The sequence below is a fragment of the Chelmon rostratus genome, chromosome 10 (assembly GCF_017976325.1).
Source record: "Chelmon rostratus isolate fCheRos1 chromosome 10, fCheRos1.pri, whole genome shotgun sequence".
Classification (NCBI taxonomy): domain Eukaryota; kingdom Metazoa; phylum Chordata; class Actinopteri; order Chaetodontiformes; family Chaetodontidae; genus Chelmon; species Chelmon rostratus.
The window spans coordinates 3884786-3907724 of NC_055667.1; the positions used below are offsets into that span (position 1 = coordinate 3884786).

At 43.0% G+C, this 22939-nt stretch overlaps 1 protein-coding gene across 1 annotated transcript; it reads left to right on the plus strand.

Moving 5' to 3' along the window:
• The first annotated feature begins 827 nt into the window (after window positions 1-827).
• pard6b (par-6 partitioning defective 6 homolog beta (C. elegans)) lies at window positions 828-22762 on the plus strand. Its single transcript, XM_041945653.1, has 3 exons — window positions 828-1206; window positions 2721-2943; window positions 18655-22762. Exons 1-3 carry the CDS (start codon window positions 1144-1146, stop codon window positions 19581-19583), a joined length of 1215 nt encoding a protein of 404 aa, XP_041801587.1. The 5' UTR covers window positions 828-1143; the 3' UTR covers window positions 19584-22762.
• Window positions 22763-22939: the final 177 nt, after the last annotated feature.

The window sequence follows — 22939 nt, forward strand, 5'->3', positions numbered from 1 at the left end:
CACACAGGGCTGATGGCCGGCCGCAGTGGACCCGTATGGCTTCTGACCAGAAGATGTCACTATACACTAAGAGACAAGGTGCAGTCGCCTCTAACATTTAGTACCCACATCGAGTTTATAACTATGTTTGACATCATAACGGTTAATTTAAAGCACTAACTACACCACTTCCCCTACATCATTTGTAAACAATATGCAAATTATATCTCACAAGGCATAATATGGTGCCAAATTTATTTTTGGTGCAGTTTTGGATTTTTTCACACCATTGCAATATTCTGCAGACACCAATAAAAAGAAATGAGAATAGCCCACCTAATAAGACTGTGATTATTGATATACTATATACTATACTATTAGGGAAATTACTAATGAGGTCTGTGATTGTATTAATTTCAACTGTTTAGTGAATAGTTCCTAAAGGGGACATTAAGAGGGTTTTTTATGGTCCCCAGCGAAATTTGGATTGTTCAATCTCAATCATGTCATAATAATTTCGCTTAAACTTAACACAGTGAGCTAGCTTAATGTGTGAACACCTGTATTTTAATCACTGATGGTGATCAAATCAATAACCAGATCATGACAATAGTCCTTTCAGATAGGGGTTGCTGGATAGATGAAAACTTAAAATCTCTAGTCTAGTCTAGTGTTGTTTTAGCAGGGCTGCCTGGGACCCCCTGTCAGGGTACAGTCCTTCCGACAGGACTTGAAGACACATGGCTCTTATTTTGAAGTGATGGCTGAGATAAAGACAGAGTTGAGCCTTTTATTTTGAAGTGTTGTGGCGGCAGCTAGCGAGAGAGAGAGGGAGAGGGAGAGGGGTAGAGTGTCATGGTCAGATGTAGACTTACGGACACACTGTATGCTGTCGCGGTATAGCTTCATTGGCAGCGGCAAGTATGAGAGGAGATAAGTTTACAGGGTGAGCTCGGCTGGTTGGCAGCCGCTGTCGCATTCTTGGCGAGACGAGGCAAACCGTTGGACGTCGAAAAGTCGCGGGACAGTGTGTGTTACTGGAAAATAAGTGGTGGACACATACGGTTGTTGGATACAGAGCGGCTGCGGCGGCGGCGGGAGCGGCAGGAGCAGCGTGTCCAGTGGCGGTGTGTCCTTTGGCGGCGGTCCCGCTGCTAGCGAAACATGAACAAAAACCACCGAGTGCCGAGCAGCCGTTCACTGAGTGCCGTGGAGGTGAAGAGCAAGGTAACGCTACGCATGACGACTTCATCTTCTTCTGCAGTGTACTTGCTATAGTTGTAGTCTTAACGCCCCCCCATGACGATTACTCTGGCTAATTTAGCCTGCTAAGTGGCTTCATAGCGACTTATAATGTCGCGCAAATTGCACAGATACGAGCTAAAGCCTAACCAGCAAACACAGGTTTGTTGCTACCTCGCTTGTCGCTCGCCGTGTTTAAAACTCTATTTTTAACCCCACCGTAGGCTGATTTTTCCGATAACTTTGATAGCTAGCTAGTAAGTTTGAAGGCGGAGGTTATTGTCAGCTGACGCCGCAGCGCGCCAGTGTCACCTGTCACAGCGTCCTCCGCCGCTCACCGCTGCTTCACCAAATAGTGACTCCAAAGTTTGAGTCGAGTTTTCGTATCAGCACTAACACAGGGCACGTTTCCATAACTTACAAGACGTTGAGGTGTGTGAAATTTGGCCGGTACGCCGTGTTGGTAGCTGGAGCTCGTCATTTGATGCTCCTGTGCGTACAGGTGTCACCCGGCCTGCGACAGGCCCAGCTTGTGGCGTGGTAATACGCACCTGCTGAGGAACGGGGCCTCAGGCCGATTTCTGCTCTTCAAAACTAGTTTTTGCAGTGTATATTGACACAAACTGTGACCTATTTGTTGGTGCCACTACCTCCTTACTTAACAGTTACAATCAAGTTTGCCTCCAAACATAGAGTGATAATACACGTTTTGTTTTGCTTTGTTCAGCTCTTTCCCAGTCCTAGCAGTCCAGGCTCATTTGAAACGTGTCGTAATGCGGGGGACCTGCGTCGTTTCCCGGTCTGTTATTAATGTAATTATGCTTTGTACCAGTGAATAAGTTGATGAGTGTCCAGGTTGGCAGTGAATTGTAGATCATCTTTTGTCAGTGCTGGGCAACAGTAACCACAACACTTGGTACCTCTCATCAACACCACCGACATTGTGCTCTGTCTCAGCTAAACAGTTGCCTAAAGATTAGGCATCTGCAGCCATTGATCCAGTCAGACCACACTGATTACGATGTTACTCATACGCCAGCAACATATTTCGTGGGAAAGCATATTTGCTGAAAACACATCTTGTCTTTCTTACGACTGCATACCAAACGTTCGGTCAGGCAGCTTCATAACACAGTGCTGCTCATTCTTGAACATTTCTGTTTCATAAAAACAGAAATGTAGAGATACACAGATCAGAGTCTACATTAAATAATTAATCACATGTGGTGTGTTAGCTTGTCCACATGGATGACAGACTAACATAGAGCCTACGGTGGTTTTGGAATGATCTAGGCTACCAGAACAGTGTATGCTTAATCACTCACAGCCTAGAATCTCAGACCATTTAAAGAGGTCTTCCTTAATATTGCCTTTATGCATTGCAAGCATCTCAGCTGTCTTGTGGTATCTTTGGCTCTTGAATAATCAGTTTCTCCCTCACACCCATGTGCATTTGTACGATTGTGCTCACACATGTATGCCTGTCTGCTCCATCCCAGTTTGGTGCAGAGTTTCGTCGGTTCTCGCTGGATCGGTCGAAGCCGGGTCGCTTTGATGAGTTCTACGGCCTCTTGCAGCATGTTCATCGCATCCCCAATGTGGAGTTGTTGGTGGGCTATGCCGATGTGCATGGGGACCTGCTGCCCATCAACAATGATGACAACTACCACAAAGCCATCACCACTGCCAGCCCCCTACTCAGGCTGTTCCTGCAGAGGAAAGGTAAGCACACACTAAGTGTTTGGACAAAGAGTCCTAGTTTCCATCTGTTTGTTAGGCCAGATCTGTTGTCCTGCGGAAATACAAACAAAGGTCTTGTGTTACCTTTGAATGGAACAGCATAGACATATGGGGCATAGACACAAGGCCGTGGAACAGGGAAGTATGTTATTAAACTTTGTGTGTTTTGTCTAGATAAACAGAAAAATAAAATGATAAAAGACTAGTATCACCATTACCAGTATCACAAACTACTCAACATGCCTGTCCCCTAGCTATGTCCTTTGGTGTCCCTTTCTGACACACATAGTTAAAGGTCAGTGACCTTGCTGAGAAGCAGTATTTGTTTCCAAAAACAATCTCTCTGCAAGAGCTGGACAAAGCAAAACAAGAAGTCAACATTAAAGGCAATAAAGAGCTGATGAATTCTTGCTGGGTTTTTCTGACTTCTCTCTGACCACGATTTATCAGATTGCCCAGGGAGTACTTGTCCTATACCAAGTTCATTACATACACGTTATGTAACCACACAATGCTGCTGTTTTTTACTGTTCTGTACTGTTCTGTTTTTATCTATATATATAATGAGTCGTGGAGTGTGACCTGTTGAATGCAGGGAAGACCTCAGGGTCTGCTGGGGCAGGTCGGGCCTCGCGCTCTGTTGTGTTTAAGCTGTCTCAGTGTGCCATATGACCCTATAGAAGCTAAGCCACTTTGTCAGGAGGAGATTAGTGGGGTCACTGTGTAGCGCTGCATGGAACCATGTTTCAATTACACGCTCCAGACACTAGCCCCACGCTGGGCTCACTGCTGGCCACACACTCGCACCAAAACACAGTCTTGTAGGCAAGGAGGCATCACACATCAGTTGTGCACTCATACACACACACACTGCCTTTTAGGAAAGGTATAACAAAGACAGAAGATGCACACACACACACACACACACACACACACACACACACACACACACACACACACACACACACTAATGCAGCCACAACCCCCCCAGACCCCATTACCCTCAGACTCTGGTTTCCCTCCTGATTTGTCTACCCCCCTTCACCTTACTACTAAGCACCAGTTGGTCCCAGCTTAAAAGGCTTATCAGTGTGCGGATGCAGCAAATTGGCATCTTATAGATAATTTGTTTAACATCTGCTGACGCTAGCTGTTATCTCAAGTGATGGCTCTATAGTGAGTTAATGCCGCTTCTATGTTGAGGCCAAGTCAGGTATGTCAGGCCAAGGGTCAACACTGAACACTAAGCACTGTTTGTTTGTCTGGAAACTATCTCACATCTTGAAAGTCTGCTCTCTTGGTAGCAATGCCAAGTCCTTCATGACCTTGTTTGCTTTTTATGGTGATATCTGCACAAATGGAGATGGGCCTTTTTTAAAACCTTCAGTTAACCAGATGAGTTAGTGGCAAACTTTTTCATGTTATCGGCAGCATAGGAGGAAGGTCATAGTGTAGTTTCATGGGGTCATAGTGGGTGGGTCACACTTAGTGAAAACTGTGCAAACCTTACCACAGTTTACAGCTCTTGACTGCTGACTAATTCCACTAAACCAGTTTGTGTTTCGTGCACCATAGCATATCAGTCTAGAGGTTTAGTCTTGCAGTCACAAGCTGGCTTGTAATGCCATTACACTACTACTATGTCCTCAGAGACCGCAACTGAGCAGTTATGCAAATGTCTGTTTGAGAAAGTCAGTGGTCCAATGTAATGTGATTGCTGATTATTGCATAAGAGCAGGGTTTCAGACAAGGCAGCAGTGTGGGCCAGAGTTTGTTACAACTTGGCCTCCATGGAATAGGGCAGTGAAATCCTATTATACCGATATCTGGAAAATGTGTTTGATTTGTGTGTGTGTGTGTTTAAGTTTAAAAAACCAAAGGTATCTAGGCTCGGCACGGTTCAATCCATGTTTTTTTGGCGCTGCATTTTATTTGTCTGGAAGACTAAATCCAAGCAATCCTAGGCTAGGTGCTCTGTGGGTTTTGCTCATTCATGACTGTGGAGATGATTCAATGGATGGATAGAGAGATGGATGGATGTTAGCTGTGAGTGTCTGTTGTTGTAGTCTGGTTCTTGAATAATGCCCACATTGTTGTTGTTTCTGCATTCACGCTACAACACGGACCAGCCATTAGTGTTGTATTGTTCAGTGCTGAAAAATGGGATAAGTGTTTGTGCCTCTGTGTGGACGACTGGACTCTGTCTTTGCCAGGCATTTTTAAAATTGCTTCAACACACACCAGTACGACTCAGCAGCAGCGGGTGTCCCCTACACCTCACCCCCATGTCTGAACAATGTGGCGATGACTATTGAGCTGGCACTGAGGAGTTTGCTGTTTACCGGTTGTCATGGCAGCAGTGGAGAGGCCCGTTCATAGGTGGATTAACAGTGCTGGAGTCTCTTTAAGGCTGATGGGGGCTGCAAAGCATTCTGGGAGGAGCAGTACTGCTGTCATTGAAACTCAAACTGTGTAAAGGTCTGTCTAATCTATCTTTGTACAACTTCATTTGTCTCTTGGATATGTGGGATAATCTCACGTAAAACCCTGATTCCAAAAAAGTTGGGACACTGTGTAAAACATAAATACAACAGAATGTGATAATTTAACTCTTTTTGACATATACTCAATTGAAAACAGTGCAAAGACAATCTATTTATCAGCTTCATTGATTATTCTAAATATATACTTATTCTGAATTTCATGCAGCAGCACGTTTCAAACAAGTTGGGATTGGTAACAGATAGCATCATGATTGGGTATGACAGGAGCATCCTGGAAAGGCTCAGTCATTCACAAGCAGGGATGGAGCGACGTTCACCACTTAAAACTATTGTCAGTGAACACAGTTCATTTGCGAATGATTGCATTCTGTTTTAATTACACAGGTGTGTGTGTGTGTGTGTGTGTGTGTGTGTGTGTGTGTCACTGTGACTGGTACACAAACCATGTGAACGAATGGTCAAAATCAATAAAATCTAAATGATACTCAGTCCTGGCATCACGTTATGATTCACAGACTGTACAGATGAGCTATTTCCTGTTCCACACTGTTTTGATAAGCTCTGTGTAAATGGATAACACTATGGTCGTTCGTCAGCTGTCAAATACAAGATGAATTACCTTGATGTCAGTTTCTCTCTTGTTGACTTATCAGTGACTGCTGTTGTAGATGCTGACAAAGAAGCTTTTGCCAGCTGGTTGGAGAGATGGCTGTTTGCATCTTGCCTTTTACTAACCCCCAGTCAGTCTGTCAGTTGTTGTTTGTCATAACTCCTTGCCTTCTGTGTAGCTTGAATTGGAGAGAATCAGTACTTTGATAATGTGATGCAGTCAGAAGGTTTTTATAAAGTTTGGATATGGAGCACATGGGTGCAGCATCTCATGAAAAGCTCTTACTTGAGCCTAAGGCAGGGTTTTCCCTTGATTTTTTTGAGACATGTGTGGCATGGCTCACTTTGTGTGCACACTTTTTAGAGTGGTTTGAGTTAAAAAAAAATCACAATTTCACATTTTTTTTCCAACTTTAGCACAGACAAGTGACAGAAAAAGACAAAAGGGCCCAGAGTCTGATGGAAAACGTGAAGTGTTGTCTTCACTACATAGAAGGGTTTTCCAATATGACCAGTGAACAGATACCAACAGGTGGGTCATAAGACATGGCAGCTATTAGGGGAAAACATACAGAATGTTCTAGCAAATAAATGAATAAATGAAAACTCAAATGGAAGAAGCACTAAAATCCAATGAAATAGGGTGTGTCCTACAGGCTGTGTGATATGACTAAAAGCTCATATCCTGATATACGGAATTTCATATGTGATATAGCACATTGTCTGTAAATTCAGTGTATAAATAGTTCATAAAAATGAACAACCGTGTCCATATGACAGACGTAGGCCCCTTTTTTAAGTGTGATCGCCTTGTTTTGTCTTAGCTTCATTTTTTATCCTTCTGATAATTAACGCAGAATCCCGTTCTGTTCTTTTGGATTCACCGGGTCACATGACATGTAATCTACTGAAAAAAACAATGATTATTTTCTATACAAATATGTGTGTAAAATACATTGATGACACATTAGCAATCAAAATGTCTGCTACATAAGACCAGTTTAGTATATGGTTAGGGTTTTTTATCAGCATGAAGTTATTTTGTCATGGCTAACCAATTAACAGCATCATGGCCGATCAACAACAATCAGGCGTCTATACACGTGTAGTGTGACATGCTAAACGACCTGTCACGCAGCGCCTATCAGCAAAAAGCTGATGCTGGCTGATACAGTGGCCTGCACTAGATATAGTTAACATTTTATAACCCACCAAACTATTCTATTGTTATTATTATTATTATTATTATTATTGTGAGTGTTTGTGAATCAAGTACTTCACAAATCATTCTATGTTTGTACATTCATGGTAGAACATTGTATTGGATGGTAAAAGCTTTCAGTAGAATTGCTTTCTTGCTCATGAAAAAAAGTGATATGTAATTGGTCATGTCGACCTGTGGACTTCCAAAAGAAATGTTGAATTTTGCATTTCAGATATAGTTTCTGATCCAAGCAGCAGTGGCATTGGGAAAACTGAGTCACGCCCAGGTTTATGTTTGATTGGCTCTGGAAGGGTTTGAATGACACCATGTTTACCTGTATCAGCCATCCAGAACGCTCTTTGAGTTTGTGCTCACACATCATACATTTCCCAGGTTGTCATCCATGTAGAGGTAACAGCTTTTCAAGCAGTTTCTTCCAGGTGTGGGTTTGTTTGGTGACATTGCTTATTTCTCACACAGTTTCTATCCTAAAAAGCTTGTAACTCTTTAGCAGTCAGGTACAGAGAAGGCGTATGAAGAGGAACAGGAATGCTTGTATTTGCGTATCCCAGCAGGGACTGCCTTAGTAATTAGTAACCAGTGCGTGAGTCATCCAGTCATCCAAAAGGAAATGTACAGTGTGAAAGTACAACACAGACAAAGGCTACACACCTTGCAAAGCAAGCATTAGAGCAAGATAAGAGCAGCACCTCTGAGTGTGATAAGCAATATACTGAGTCTGTGAAGCAATGAAAGGGAGAGATGCTGTCAGTGCATCATGGCAGAGATGGGGTGAGACAGGGAAGACAGTGTGTTGGAGAAAAAGATTTGGATGGAAGAGACAAAGCATAAAAAGTTAGAATGAGCAACGATGCCACAGCTCGTTAGGAAGGAGAGAGTTATACTGTGAGCCTGAGATGAAAGGACTGAAATGAGAGACAAAGTGCTGGCAGGTGTAAGGAGCAAGGAGCACACAGGAGAGAAGTTTAGGAGCACGATCTGTGAAAATAATAGAAATCAGCCACCCCTGCTCTGGATCCAAGTTTTCCACAGAGCATGAATTATTCCCTAGGATGCTGTATGTAATGAGTGAGGGAACGGTGGATTCATGGCACTGGAGGAGGAATGCGTGGAGGAGGAACATATCTTAGGCCTAATTAGAGAGATGGAAGGATGAAAGGGGGAGAGAGTAAACAGTATTAAAGAGGGAGTAATGTATAAGGCATTGTTTAGGCAAGCCATGTAATTAGAGATGTGGGGAGTGCAAGTGTGATTGGAATGCAACAAGAGGGAGAGAGAGAGGGAGAGGAGGATAGTGGGAATAGCATTAGTGCAGGAGGAATGCAGAGTGAGGCCCAAGCCGGGGAGGGTGGAAGAGAGAGGAAGAAATAAAGAGAGGGAGAGAGATGGATGAAGAAAGGAAGGAGGGAGGGGGCATTTTGGGTGGAATGTGGCCAGCCTCTGATCACGTCTGCTGGCTAGATTAGACAGGACAGCAGGCCAGACCGGACCCTCGGCTCCAGAGCCTGGCTCGATCAACAAGGGGTATATAGATGGAGAAAGAGATGCCGAATCGTTGAGAACGCGAAGAACAAAAGTTAAAGGAAGCAAAGACCCTGAGAACATTTAAAACAAGATAGGTCATGCAGTCTAGCAAGCTAAAACCTACTCTCTACCCTTTGAAACCTGGCTCGATGAGACTATGCAGGATGCAAGAAGAGGGAGGGAGGGTGGCTTGAAAGATGAAGAAGAGTCGAGAGGAGACAGGGGGAGTCCAGGCTCTCTGTTATAGAGGCGGACAGTCAGAATTTCTGAGCTCAGGGTCGGTTAGGAAAGATGAATGGATAGAGGGAGGAAAGGAAACGGGCAGCTCTGAATAAACATACTGAATTAGAAACATGAAGGAGGGAGAAACAGCACTTTGGACCAATGTGGAAAGAGAAGGGAGAGGTGAAGGGGAGAGTGTGGGAGAGGCAGTGGGCAAACTGGCAAAGTGACAGGGAGAAAGAAAGTGGACTGTTGACCACTGCAAACTAGAAGGGAGAAACTGAAAAACAGTAAAGATGGGAGTGAGTGAGCTGTACTTTGCATGTACAAATGCAGCAATGGAACAGGAAGGAGTATCTGCCGATCGTGTCAGGTGAATGTGTGACATGCTTTAACAGGAATTGTTGAACTTTGTCAACTCGGGACTCAAAGACATGTCATAAATGCCAGCTGATATACTGCAGTCTCAAGAGTTGAAACAAGAAGCCCTGTTTTTGACCATTTTAGTTCATGTCTCAGGTTTGGAAGGTGCTGTGCAACACCAAGGATGGTTGATTTCTCTGAACAGAGAGGAGTGTATAGTCTTTTATTTGTATTTAACAATGAAACTCATGGATGAAAGCTGAAAGGTGATAAATAAAAATCTTGAGTTGGTTTGAGAGGATACATTAGAATACATTTATAATTAGTGGTATCTTTCTATTTTGGCTCACAAGCAGACAGATGTATTTCTTGCTGATTTTTAATTAAACAGCATTCCTTCTCTCTCCTGGGATTGGCGTTGCAGCGATATTGATGTGAAGCAACTGATATGCTTATCTGTGAATTTCTTTCAGATCACCACTCCAGCATATTTACCCTGGCTAGCTGCACGCTACAGTCAGCAGGCTCTGACATGCAGCTCCACTGTTGCTCAACTACTGTCACTGTTTGTACTTTATTTGAAGCTTTGTAAAACTGATAGTGGGAAAGAATTGGTTCACATTTTTCAAGTCAATCATACCACAACACTTGCATGCTCATATGTACGTTGAAAAGTTTATTGGTCGCTGTAAGAGGAGGAACAATATCCCTTTCAATACACATATGAGGAAGTCAGTATAGTTTTAATTGCACTGGTACATTTAGTCAAATTTGTAATGCTTTTCCATCTTTCTTTGCGTTAGCTGTGGTGCATTGTGGTTGGCTAAAAGTTCACGTTGGTGTGAGAAATTTGGCTCAGTGGCCAGATCTAACTGCAGGCTGTCTGCGTTGTCTTCTTGAGCCAGAAGCACAGAGTCCCCCTGCTCGTCCCACCCCAGTAAAGTCCCTATTCAGACCAATGAGAGACAGGATTGTGAGGCTAGACTTGGGTTTCCCTATTCCATGTGGCTGCTCCTCCATCCTCTGCAGGTCTGCATAGACGGCTCAGCTTATCAGACCCAGATCTAGCCACCTCACCCCAGACTCAGCCTCCCTCCTGTAACCTGGTACTGAAAGCTACCCCCAAGTGACCTGGCCCTGTCCCCGACCCCGCCCTGTCCCAAGTTCAGATCCCGCCTCAGTCCCAGGCACTTTCCTAATCCTAGCTACCCTGAGCAACAGGCCAAGTCCAAGCACCAACTCTGGTCCCTCCACTACCAGCTCAGTTTACTTGCCCCATGCTGACTCCTTGCTGCATTTGAACCCCCCATCAGATCCACACGTTCCTGTGCTTTATTTACTTGTGGTAGTGCTGAGCGATAGACCAAAGTGACTGAAGGACAGATTGAATGAAGGGCACAGGGGAGAAAAATGGGAGGGTGAGGGGGAGAGGGGGTATTGCAGGAAGGAGAGAGGTGCCTTTGTCAGCACAAAAGAAATTGATGGAAGTGATTCATAAGGCAGTGATGACACAGACAGAAAAGTTTTGGACGTGAGTGCAGACTGGCAAATAAAATGTAATGGCATTCATCAAACACTGCATCAAATGCCATTGCAAGATTTGATAATTGTCCATCGCATACTGCCACATCACAGCTGGTTTACCCTGCAGTGTAGATCTTAGTTTTGGTATTTTTTGATAAATGACTCCTGTCAAGACAGAGTAATAAAGCAGGACTGATGAGAGTAATGGAGAATCCAGTGAGATTATATGAGGAGGCCAAGAAGCGGGCTAATGTTCATGACTGGAGCCTTTTGAATTATGGATTTAATCAGTAATTCCTCATTGTCAGCTCAGTTACTCATCAAGGCTTCGTCTTTGCTCCAGCTTGCCTCAGACCTCCGCAGGTCTCTACGGCATCGCCCTCTCCCAAACACCTCACTCTTATCGGTACACTGTGTAGTCTGCTTTTCTGTTTGCTTCTTGTCCTTATTTCCGTACGTTCCTCTCTCCCGTTGGCCTCCCTCCTTCCATTTCTTTCTCCTTGTCTTATCAGCAGCATTAAGGCACTTTATCTGGGCTGTGCCAGGGAGGTATGCTCACCACACCAGGAATAGTAACCCTCCGGGAATTTACTCCTTTGAAAGTTTTTTTTCTCAACTCTCTCTCTCTCTCTCTCTCTCTCGCTCTCTCTCTCTCTCTCTCTCTCTCTCTCTCTCTCTACTGTATTTGTGTTGTTCCTGCCTGTTTCACGTCTTTTGTTTTACAACAGCCCCATTTTTTTCCCCCATCAACACACACACACACACACACACACACACACACACACTCCCCCTCCTCTCCCTCTTGTATCGTTCTGTGTCAGGAACACTGTGGCACCGGCTGTGTGGTGAACGTTCAGGCTTGTCATCAACAAACCTGAGTGTTTCCAGAACGCTACAACCTTCAGCTGCTTTCTTTGTTTTTCTCTCTCAAATCCTTGAGACGTGTTATGCCTCGATGCTAAAGACTGGTCATGAGCAGAAATTATTATTGATTATTAACAAGTAAAGACTGGTTTGTTGCTAGATTGATATATCTGTGTGCTTGTTTATTATGCTCAGTACCTCACTGTAAATTGTAAATATAGAGGTCTAGGAGTAGCTACAGTAGTGGTGAGTTGTTGTGTCATAAAATGAACGATTATTCCACTTTTTCATTGATTTTTATCACTTCAACAGCAGCTGCATAAACACCTGAAATTGAAATGCACAGTGAGTGGTATTAATAACAGTAATAGTTGCAGCAGCAGCAGTAGTGATAGTGTTGGTGCTTATGACTGTGATGTAGCTCCTTCCTGATCTTGTTGTCTCACCTGGGCACAGTATCAGGTTTCACTGACGCAGCTTTCAGCATGACAAGCACAAGGAAGTAATTGATTGTTGCGGTCATTGTTGTCGTCAGGCATCATTATGTTACAAGGAAAGCCAGGGCTCTGTCATCCTGCATCATAAGTGTTATGATGTGTAACCAGGGAAGTAGCTGTTACTGAAGTAGTGGGTGTAGTGACGGTGTCGGAGCAGATGTATGCATAAGTGGCACTAGAGAAGCAAGTATATCAAGGTCTGCTGAAAGAGATGCAGCTCCACACAATCTTGTAGCTTTTTCTGATGATTTTCTGTGAGTAAAAGACATTTATTCTGTAATACGTTGGTGGTGAAATGTAAAAAGAATGTACCGTTTTATGTCATGTCACCTCTTTACCCTTCTTTTCCTCCCACATCAAACACAAAACACTCTCTCTCTCTCTCTCTCTGTGTCAGGTTGAAAATCAAGCTGTTCCACGTAGTGCTCCCCCTAGAGGCCTGTGGCCATCGTGTTGACCGGATATGCAGTTTGTTTTCAGAGTTTGTGTTGATTGTGTATTTGCAGCGTCTTAGCTGTTAATGTATTTGTTTTGGCACTCTGCGGCACGTTTTTTCGTTTGCAGCATGTTTCCGTTGTTGTATTTGTTTTGGATTTTTGTTTGTGTTTTTAAATTGGCATCGAAGCCACAGCACCTTTCTCCTAATGGAAATGTTTTGGGTTGTTGTAGTGTGTTTGCCCTGTTGGTCACTGTTGATAATGATGTCAATAGCTGTAGCATGGTGCCTGCACATCCCACTTATTATGTGCCATTAACATTGGCCTTTGAGGGCCAATGTTAATGGCACATCAAAGTCAAAGTCCAGAGTTGGAGCACTATGCATCCAGACTATGTGAAGAATAGAGCAATGAGGAAGAGGATGTGTTCAACCAATGCGTGCTAGTTTGCACCAGTGGCTTTCTCTCCTTAGGCAGAGTTGTCTTAGTCCCTTCAATGTCAGTATAGAGATGCATTAGTTAGTGTGTGTGTGTGTGTGTGTGTGTGTGTGTGTGTGTGTGTGTGTGTGTGTGTGTGTGTGTGTGTGTGTGTGTGTGTGTGTGTGTGTGTGTGTGTGTGTGTTCCATACTACAAAGAGAGGAATGACTAAGCATCACTGAATGTGTCCTCACTTGTGACGATGTGTGTTGGGTTGTCATTTTCTCCTCCATTGCTTCGCTTCCTTTGCTCTCCTCACTGACTCTATTCAAAGTGTGGAAAATCAAAGCAGCCTCTGCATAGTTGGAATACCTAACCTGCACAGAGCCATGGCAAGTGCAGGGCTCTGGATTTTTTTTTTTTTTTTTTTCCAGGGTTTGTGAATTATGTCTTAATTGTGATACTGATACACTACAGGTGTGTCTTTTGTCATAGTTATTGTCTGAGGAGTAGAGAAGGTAACCAACAGGGCTACGTTCAAACATATTTTTAAATGGCTAAGTCTGCATTAGTTAATAGGGTACTGCACTTCATTAAGGTGGGGGACTGGACTCATAAGAGACAGATAAAAACAAAAAAGACTCTGTAGTATGGGTCAGGGTCTAAAAACGCTGGACCCTACATTTCCCTCACTGCAGACAGTAGCATCTTTTCATTCAACTGTCTTTGCCTGGTAAACACCAGCACCTTTCAAATGCCATGCCCCCTTTGTTTCACAGACTTTCCTTAAGAACTTCCAGTGACCAAGCCCGAGCTGAGTTAACCCTGAAGACATCATTATGACGTAATTGAGGGTTGTTCTCTCAGACTTGACAGAGCTCCTCCAGAGCCACAAAAGACAGCAAACAGCTGTTTTCACAGGCTGCGTGCTGCTATCCATGTCTATTAAATTGACCATTAGCTAAACCCCTACTGTCCCAAGCAGTGATTGTCCAAATGTCCTGGCCTAGGCAGGTCTGTAAATCATTGTTTTTTTCAAGTTTTTACTTTACTTTACTTTTTTTGTCAAAATTGAAGAGTGAAAGTATAAGGAATGGATTAATCAGTGTGTGTGTCTGCCCTGATGAGCAGACACAGCCGGAGATGATGTTCCCAACCAAGTCATGGAGCTCACGTTGGTTTAATTAGCTTTCAAGCCACTACTGGAAGGATCTGTCAGTGACAGCCTGCTTTTATTTTTACTTTTGTTTGAAATGAAGACAAAAGTAAACAGGAGGAGTAAGTACATAAGTAACGAAGTAAAGAAACCAGTGGTATTAAAAAACTACAAAAAACTACTTGAATCTGACACTGTTGTTATTGTAAACTGTATATGGCATGCAAGTGTAGCAACAGTAACTAAGGGGAGTGGGGTTTAGCAAAATGGTAAATTGATCTGTATGTCTAAAATCAGTGAAATATCCCTTTACTGGGCTTGTGAGTAATGAACTCATTTCGGGGGAAGGTAAGGAAGACTTGTAGCTTTTGAAAAGAAAAATTTGAACTATTTGAACAACCGGTGAATTCTTCATGTCTGCAGTGATTTGTTACAAATAGGTCCATAAATGTTAAAATAGTTCACACAGCAGCCTTGTGTAAAATGTCCTCTCAAATCACGGCATCATAATCTTTCCTATCGCCCACCCTCGTAGTTGACCTCATGTTTTTCAGTCAATCATTAGCCAAATCAGCTGCATACCTGTACACTCTGCGGCTGCAGCATACCTCAGTCATGCCTCGCGTATTTACAGAGCACAAAGGTTAAAAAACTGAAGTTATGTATGTGCTACTTATGCAAACCAAACAGCGGACACCAAATAGCCTCTCAGCTGCCTAAAGACAGGATGGACCCTAGCCTGCTGTGGCTTCAGCCATTAGCCAAGCAGCCTTTTCAGGGACTCATGTTGAGATGAATCTGTCCTGTTGGCTTGCTCAGGTCAGGCTGCCTGGTGAAAAAAGTGGCAACCTGTCCTAAATAGGTTTACATTAATGATAAACTCACATTGGCATAGTGGGTTGTTGCCCATTCGCTATGATTGACGACAAGCCCCCAGTATGTGGTAGCCAGTTGTGATTATTGCACTTTTGCTTTCCTTGATAGGCCACTGATGGCTCTCATATTTCCCATAATGCCAAAGACTTAAGATCAAACTCTTGGTGTGCATGCATCAGTAGCATGATGTTAACTAACTCACTAATATTTTATTTACCTCATGTATTATATAGAAGTTATAATAACTTATACAAACATATGTAGAATATCTATATGCTAGAGGTGGGCAATATGGCCAAAATCTTCTGTGTGTTTGGTATATGTAATTTTATATCACGGTAACAGTGTATATTATGATACAGTAATTGTTCTGTAAATTAATTAAGAAATTATTTAAAATAACTAGACTGTACCATACTTCACATTTAATTATTTTCTTCTTTTATTTGGAGCTTCCACACATATAAAAACAACTGCCTCACATGAGACAACACGAGTTCAAAACAAAAGACTTTCTTTCAAAATGGAAGCTTTAAGGTTCCAAATGAGAACAAAATGAGTCCTGCTGCCCAAATCATGTGACCTTGTGGGGCGGCTGGACTGCTGCGTTGTGCTGCCTACCCTGAATGTATAGCAGAGAAACTAAAGTGTATGACAGTCGTAAAGGGTAACAACTGCCATATTTACGAAAATAGATTTATTTACAATCAAATGTTGTGGCTAAAGAGAATGGATGGAGACCAATACATGAATCATAAGTGGACCGTTGATGGTTTTTGTACTGGTGTTACAAGTCATTTCTATTCTCTGAGTTCCCTACACGTGTAACAGGCATCCACAGTAACTTTTGTGAGATCAGTCCCAGGACCGCTCTGAAACATTTTGTTTAACATCCTGATGTTAATATTGATTGTCTCTAATATGGAATAACCTTTTAGACGTTACTGGTCTCATGATTTCTCTGTTGAACTGTTTGTACTTCCTTGTTGCCGTCTGTTTGTGTCGGCTGTCTTCACCTGCCGTCAGTGTGACAAAAAAGGCAGAATCCTTGTCTTTGCTGTGTACCAGCTATGTTCAAGTCATTTAGTTGTTAATTTTGCACATGAAAATCAAACATTTTGTTATATCCTGCAGCAAGTTATTTTCAGTGTCACTGGGGCATTGTATTAGTATTATTCTGGAGCCCTGTGTGCAAATAAAAAAGTTGAAACAAAAGAAGGTAATTTGTACTTTAACAAATGAGGAACAGTGTGTGTGTTTATATTGTGCCATGCCTTTAGGCCTTTGTAGCCAATTAGACTGAGAGCTTTACTCCTGTGCTCTAATGAGCTATAATGTAGCCAGTATTGGGTTTGCTGCTGTTCATTAGTGGTCAGGCATCACCACGAACCAGAGATAAACCTTACAGATGCATGTGTACTGTGTGTGTGTGTTTAAATTAACGCCTGTGTGTGTGTGCTTTCATATGGTGTCTTCATGTGTGTGCAGCTTTACATATACTGTGAGGAGACAGGAAGCTGCATGCATATACTATTTTCCACCAGGACAGCATGTCAGCTGTGTGTGTGTGCGTGCCAGTGAGTGGCCCTGAGGCACCGCCTATTCTCTTTCCTCAGCTATGACTCTATTGTCAAGTCTGCCCTTTCGTATGTTGGAGATAGAACGATGGTTCAGATGAAAAGAAGTCTAGAAAGAGTGAAATGAGATGTGGAGTGCTGCCTCCTCATCTGCATGGCTGCACTGCAAGAACACGTGACAGAGAGGGAGGTGTGTGCTTTGAGACCTCCACCTGTACGCCCTTTTTGCATAATGCTCTTCTTTATGGCACTGTTTACATGTGTGGCAAGGGTAAGGCATATTGGAGGAACAGTTAAAACAGGAACAGAGCTTTGATGGTGAAACTAGTGTTTCAGGATTTTGACCTCACACATGAATCTGTTGTTGCTACATTTTTTTTCTCATGAGGAGTTGGCCCATATTGTCAGGGCTGGCAAAGATATAGTAAGTGTGTATACACTAGACTCGTGCATCATGGGAACTGAAACACGAGACCGACGCTCTTTCTCGAGACAGTTGATCCTTTGTTTCGGTTTTGGGGATGGAGAGGGGAGTGGTGGGGTGCGTACCTGAACCTGAGAGCTGGAATCTTTATCAGCCACGTGAATGGATGTTTTCCCAGATTACTCACACACACAACCACACACACACACACACACACACACACACACAATCACACGCACTCGGGGGAGAGACAAACATCAAGGAGAGAAGTATTCAGATTGCCAGAGTTTTATTTATAGAGCACTTTCATCTAAAAACAGAATTTACAAAGTGCTGTAAAAACAGCAAAAAGTGATGAATATGCAAAAGGTGAAAAAGTTCAGGACACATTCAAAAGAAAAATGTTAAAAATAAAACCAGAAAAGACAAAAATGTGAGTTTATCAGGCAAAAAAGAGAATGAAAGTCACAAAGATAGTGTTAATGTTTAGCTGCTTGTATTATGCTGGTTAACTATTAGAGAGCCAAGGTCCAGTTTTTCCCTCCCTTACCTGCCAGCCCTTGGTCTAGTGTTAATATGAGCCATGTTGGGTTAAAGTCTATAGTAGTTTGACAGTATGCACACTTCCAGACTGAAATTTTAAAACACGTTTCAGCAGGAAGTCATTGTGACGGCCACAAGTAGTGTAACACCCTGTGGAACCACTTGTCTTTTTTATACTTCTGTTTTTTTAGCAATAAAAGAAAAACAGATATAATGTGTTATCTGCTTCCTGTCTTTATGCCAGGCTAAGATAGCTATGCCCTGGTTGCAATGCAAGTGCATTTCCTCAAATGTTAAACTAGTCCTGTGAAAGCCGTTGGTGATGATTTAGGTCTTAGCACAACCCCTATGGTAAGTAAGAATGCCTTCATTGGGTCCAGATGTATTTCTCGAATGTATATTCCAGGCTGAGAAGAGAGGATTGACTTGGATCTGTGACACCATCCATATGCTCATTAAATCTATCATACAGCATCTCACCATATGCACGTTCTGCCTCCCACAAAGACGGGTGGCAGCATGTCAGAGAGTGCTGATGAAGGACTTGGAGTTGAACTGAGCACCAGGTTGTCAGGTGTGGCATTTTTGCGTCAGTATGACCTGAGGGAAGTTCTGGGGATCAGCGTCTTGTTTGTGTTCAGCACAGACACCCTGCAAGGATGCCTCAGGCTGAGAGCTGCTTCATTGCAAAACATTATTCATTTTCCTGAAAATACATGATGCAACAGAATGTCAGCCTGAATAATGACTTGATCTGTAATGAGCCTAGTATGAGGGAAATTTACCAGCTTTTGTTAACGTATTCTCTTTGTTTCTTTCTTCCCTTTCTCTCTGCCACCCTTTCCCCTTTTTGTCTCCATGCCACATCTTTGTCCTCTCTTCCTCTTCTGCATTTCTCTTTCTCTACTTCCTCTATCTTTCATTTTGCAGAGGAGGCTGATTACACGACTTTTGGCACCGACTCGCTGACCCGAAAGAAAAATACAGTGCTTTCTGCAGTTCTTTTGAGACCTGACGCCAACAGGAAAAAACCACCGGTGATCATCAGCCTGCCTAGGGACTTCCGCCCTGTCTCCTCCATCATAGATGTGGACATCCTCCCTGAGACGCACCGACGCGTTCGCCTGTACAAGCACGGCCAAGAAAAACCTCTGGGCTTCTATATCCGTGATGGCTCCAGCGTACGAGTCACTCCACAGGGCCTGGAGAAAGTCCCGGGGATATTCATCTCTCGCATGGTGCCCGGCGGCCTGGCAGAGAGCACCGGCCTGCTGGCAGTCAATGACGAAGTGCTGGAGGTGAATGGTATCGAGGTGGCTGGGAAGTCTCTGGACCAGGTCACGGACATGATGATCGCCAACAGCCACAACCTCATCATCACCGTCAAGCCCGCCAACCAGCGGAACAATGTTGTTCGCAGTGGAGGAGGAGGAGGCGGGGCGTCCGGTAGCTCAGGACGCTCGTCAGACAGTGGTGCCAGCTACTATGGCTACTCATCGCACGGTGGGGTCGGTGCCCCGGCCTCCATGCCATCGCACATCATCCAGAACTTCCCTGTCGGAGAGCTGGAGAGCGACGAGGACGACGAGGACCTCGTGATCGAGGCAGGAGGCGAGGCTGAGCCCATCAGACGGGCCCCCTCCAACTATAGCATGCCCTCGCTGCCTCGCTATGAACCGCACCTCAACCTCCGCTCTGCCACCACCTCCGCCCTTTCCATCAACGCCAATGGGACCCTGCCAGCCAGTGGCAGCAGTGGATCACTGAGCAACGCCAATGCCACTTTGACCACGCCGTCACCAGACAGAGCAATGGAGAGGCGGAGTCTGGAGGAGGATGGCACTGTTATAACTCTGTAGACTGGGCATTCATACACTGGAAACCAGAGAGACAAATACCCAAATACCTATTCCACACACTTCTGAGAGTCATGGATCAGAAGATCAAACACAGGAACACCCGGTACCATCAGTGACTGTACTTGAGAAGCACAATGAAATGTGTACATATTAAATCTCAACGCGACACTGACACCTAAATGTTTGTTCATCCTTTTACATTTACGCATCAAACACAGCACCCCATACTTTGCTCCTTTACATGCCAATGACGCATGTGTGCCATAGTGGTGACGCCCTCCCTGTTGCTGCAGGCTCAAAAATGACAGAGAAAAGAAGTGTAGGAAAAGTGTAATTTGGTGCCCCCCTGCCCTTCACATTGTTTCTAAATCACTGGAAGCACTTGTTTTTACTCCTAAAACTGTTTCTATGCTGAGCTTCCACTAGAGGGCAGAGATGAGAGACCCCATCCTCCCCATTTTTTCCCATCAGTCCCATTAATAGACGAAGGTAGAAGTCTTGTAAGCAAGTTCATTCCTACGGCCCCATATAAAGTACACACTGAAGCAGGATTTTAGCTAATGCGTTTGTTGACAATCTGTTTTTTTTCCACCCCACCCCTGCACCACAGTACGACCACCCCCCTCCCCCCGTTGACCACGGCATGCGATTGGTACACAGTTGCGGTACTTTCCACACAATGCAGTGCCACAACAATCGACCAAGTGCTGAGATCTGCAATAATACTGTAGTTTTTATTGAGGAGAAACCACATAAGAAACAAGTCTGGGTTCGTTGTGTTTGCTCAGATGCTTTTAACCACTGTTATTTGCTGCTTGTCCTTTCTCTACCTGCTGTGATCATGACTGACTGATAATGAAAGGTTGATGATTTTGATTATTCATGGGATCAACTTGTCTTCTGAAAATCCCTTTACTATTAGGCCTGTGTTTTATATTATTTTAAAATTTTCTTTTTCTTCTTTTTGTAAAAAATACAAAACAAAACAAAAACATACCAGATACAAGTGACTGTATGACCAGTTTCCATCTGGCCCTTTGTAATTTTTGGGTCACGCCAGAAAATTGCCCCTACCTGGAAATGGGACATCTTAGAAATAACCTCTCTCTCAGATTTCCTTCATATTGCACTCTCTCCTTTCCACGACAAGGGCTATTTCCCCTGCTGCATGTGTACAAATGACAAAATGTGAATGTGATTTAATTTGTTTTCTTTGTTTTCTCCCTCTTCATTCTGTCTGGTCCATAACTCAATATGTCTAACCTCAGTGCTGTAAAGTTTATTCCTCTCTGCTGTTTCCTCGTCAGAACCAGAATTCACCTGGATGTGTCCCGAGACAGTCACATATGAAAGGTGTTCTCTCCAGTACATTTTTACATTGAATTCAATTAATGACACACTAGGAAGGAATGTTAAGACAACTGGTTTCAGAATAGCTACTGAATATTGATTATGGGCCTAACTGGCTAATTGGCCCATAGTCAATATTAACTGTACTGTTTAATAGCTGTACTGTAACTTTATTAGCAAATACAGCCACAGATGTGAGTTGAAGTGGGCAATGCATACAGTGACAATAGAGAAACTGCCTTTATCTCAAAATAATTCCAGGTCAGATTGAGTCATATTTAAACAAACACACATGCAGGTACACTGGGCACAAACGCTCTCTGTATTTGATGAAGGTGAGGTCTGTCTTATGTACAGTCCGTCTTGGCTCTGCTCTGTATGTGCTTTCCTTGAAAAGTCCCTAACAAGGCTTCCTCTCAGAAAAAAAACTTCTTCAGAAATCATGGTTGCATTTTTTCTTCAAAGCTGCAGTCGTAAACATTGTTTTAATATTAAAACTCCAAAATCCTCTGAGGCAAATTTGTGATTTCAGGCTGTATGAATACAAGTGAGGTTATCTTCACCAACAAATTTTCATACTGCAGCTTTAAATTGTATTTGTGGGATTTTTGTACTTGACTCTGATGAATTTTCTGGTGAAATCACTCAGAAGTGTGTGTTCCTGATCACATCTCATGAAAAGTTCTCCACAGAAACAAGTAATTCTGCCACAGTTTTAGTTCCTGTTTTTAAAGCGGATCCACAACGTTGATTGGAAGGATATACCCATTAACATTACATGCTGCTGCTAACTGCCTTCCTGAAGTGAGAGCAGATGCTCTATTATTTCCCTTATTGATTTTCAGCATTTTTAACTCCCATTAAAAGTGAAACATAGACTCACTCACATAAACATGGTTGACACATACTCTCAGTAATGTTAATTGGCTCCATGAACCTATGTGCACTTGAAACGCAGTACACTCACACAAGTCACCATCATGCTATTGTTCATTTGTAGCTCTGTTCATTGTTTGAATATCTGATGAGCCTATCAAACAGTGAATATCACTGACTGGAAACCAAGACACAGGTCATATATGTGCGTCCACTCGTGTATTTCAAGTTGTTTGTATACACTACTGTCTTTTTGGCCTGTTATGGTACACTGAGTGCTGGTGGGATTCTGCCTTCTTTCATTGCCGACATTAAACAGTAATGAATGGTACTCTGGATGGAAGACTTTTAGAAATCAATGTTAATTTATTTTCTGTATTTCTAACTTTACCACAGGACACTGGGATTGTAACCACAGCAACATTGTTATTTATTCTCTAATCATCCGTCTGCGTACTCTTCTTTGTACACATTTTATGACTTTATTTTTATAACTGATACGTTTTTGTTTGTTCATGACAGTTTTGCTTATAAATCTCGCGGTAGATGTTATTGCCCAAAAGGAGATGATTTTAGTGGGAGGTTTTACTGTTCTGGCTAAAGCAACAGGAGAATGCGTGTTCAAGATATGACACTATTATTATTTCCATACTGTGAATTATCAATATTATGTTGTGGGAGAGAAACAGTTGTATTAGCACAACCTCAAAACAGGCTACATGTTTTACTTTGTGTCCATTTTTTTAAGTGATGAGCAATGATTGCTTGCCAGATAAATCCTATGGTATAGATTTGTAATGAAGATTGTCAGTATTTTCATATCGATGCTATATATGATGTACATTTTTATCACATTTAATGAAAATGTTTTGAGATTCAACTGAAGATATATAAATAAATCGATGTACACCTGTAATTGCTGATTGGAGGAGCTGGATAAAATAAACTAATGTGTAGCAGTCTTCACTGTTTGATGTCTTTCAATGCGTGGAAACCCCGTTAAAGGTTATATTACTGCACCTGTTCTTCGGCAGCACGTAGTATAATACATAGCGTTTAACCTGAACAGGTGTTCTGGTGTTGTGGTGCTTTAGTGCCATCTGCAGGACATTTCAAAAGATGTTTTGTTT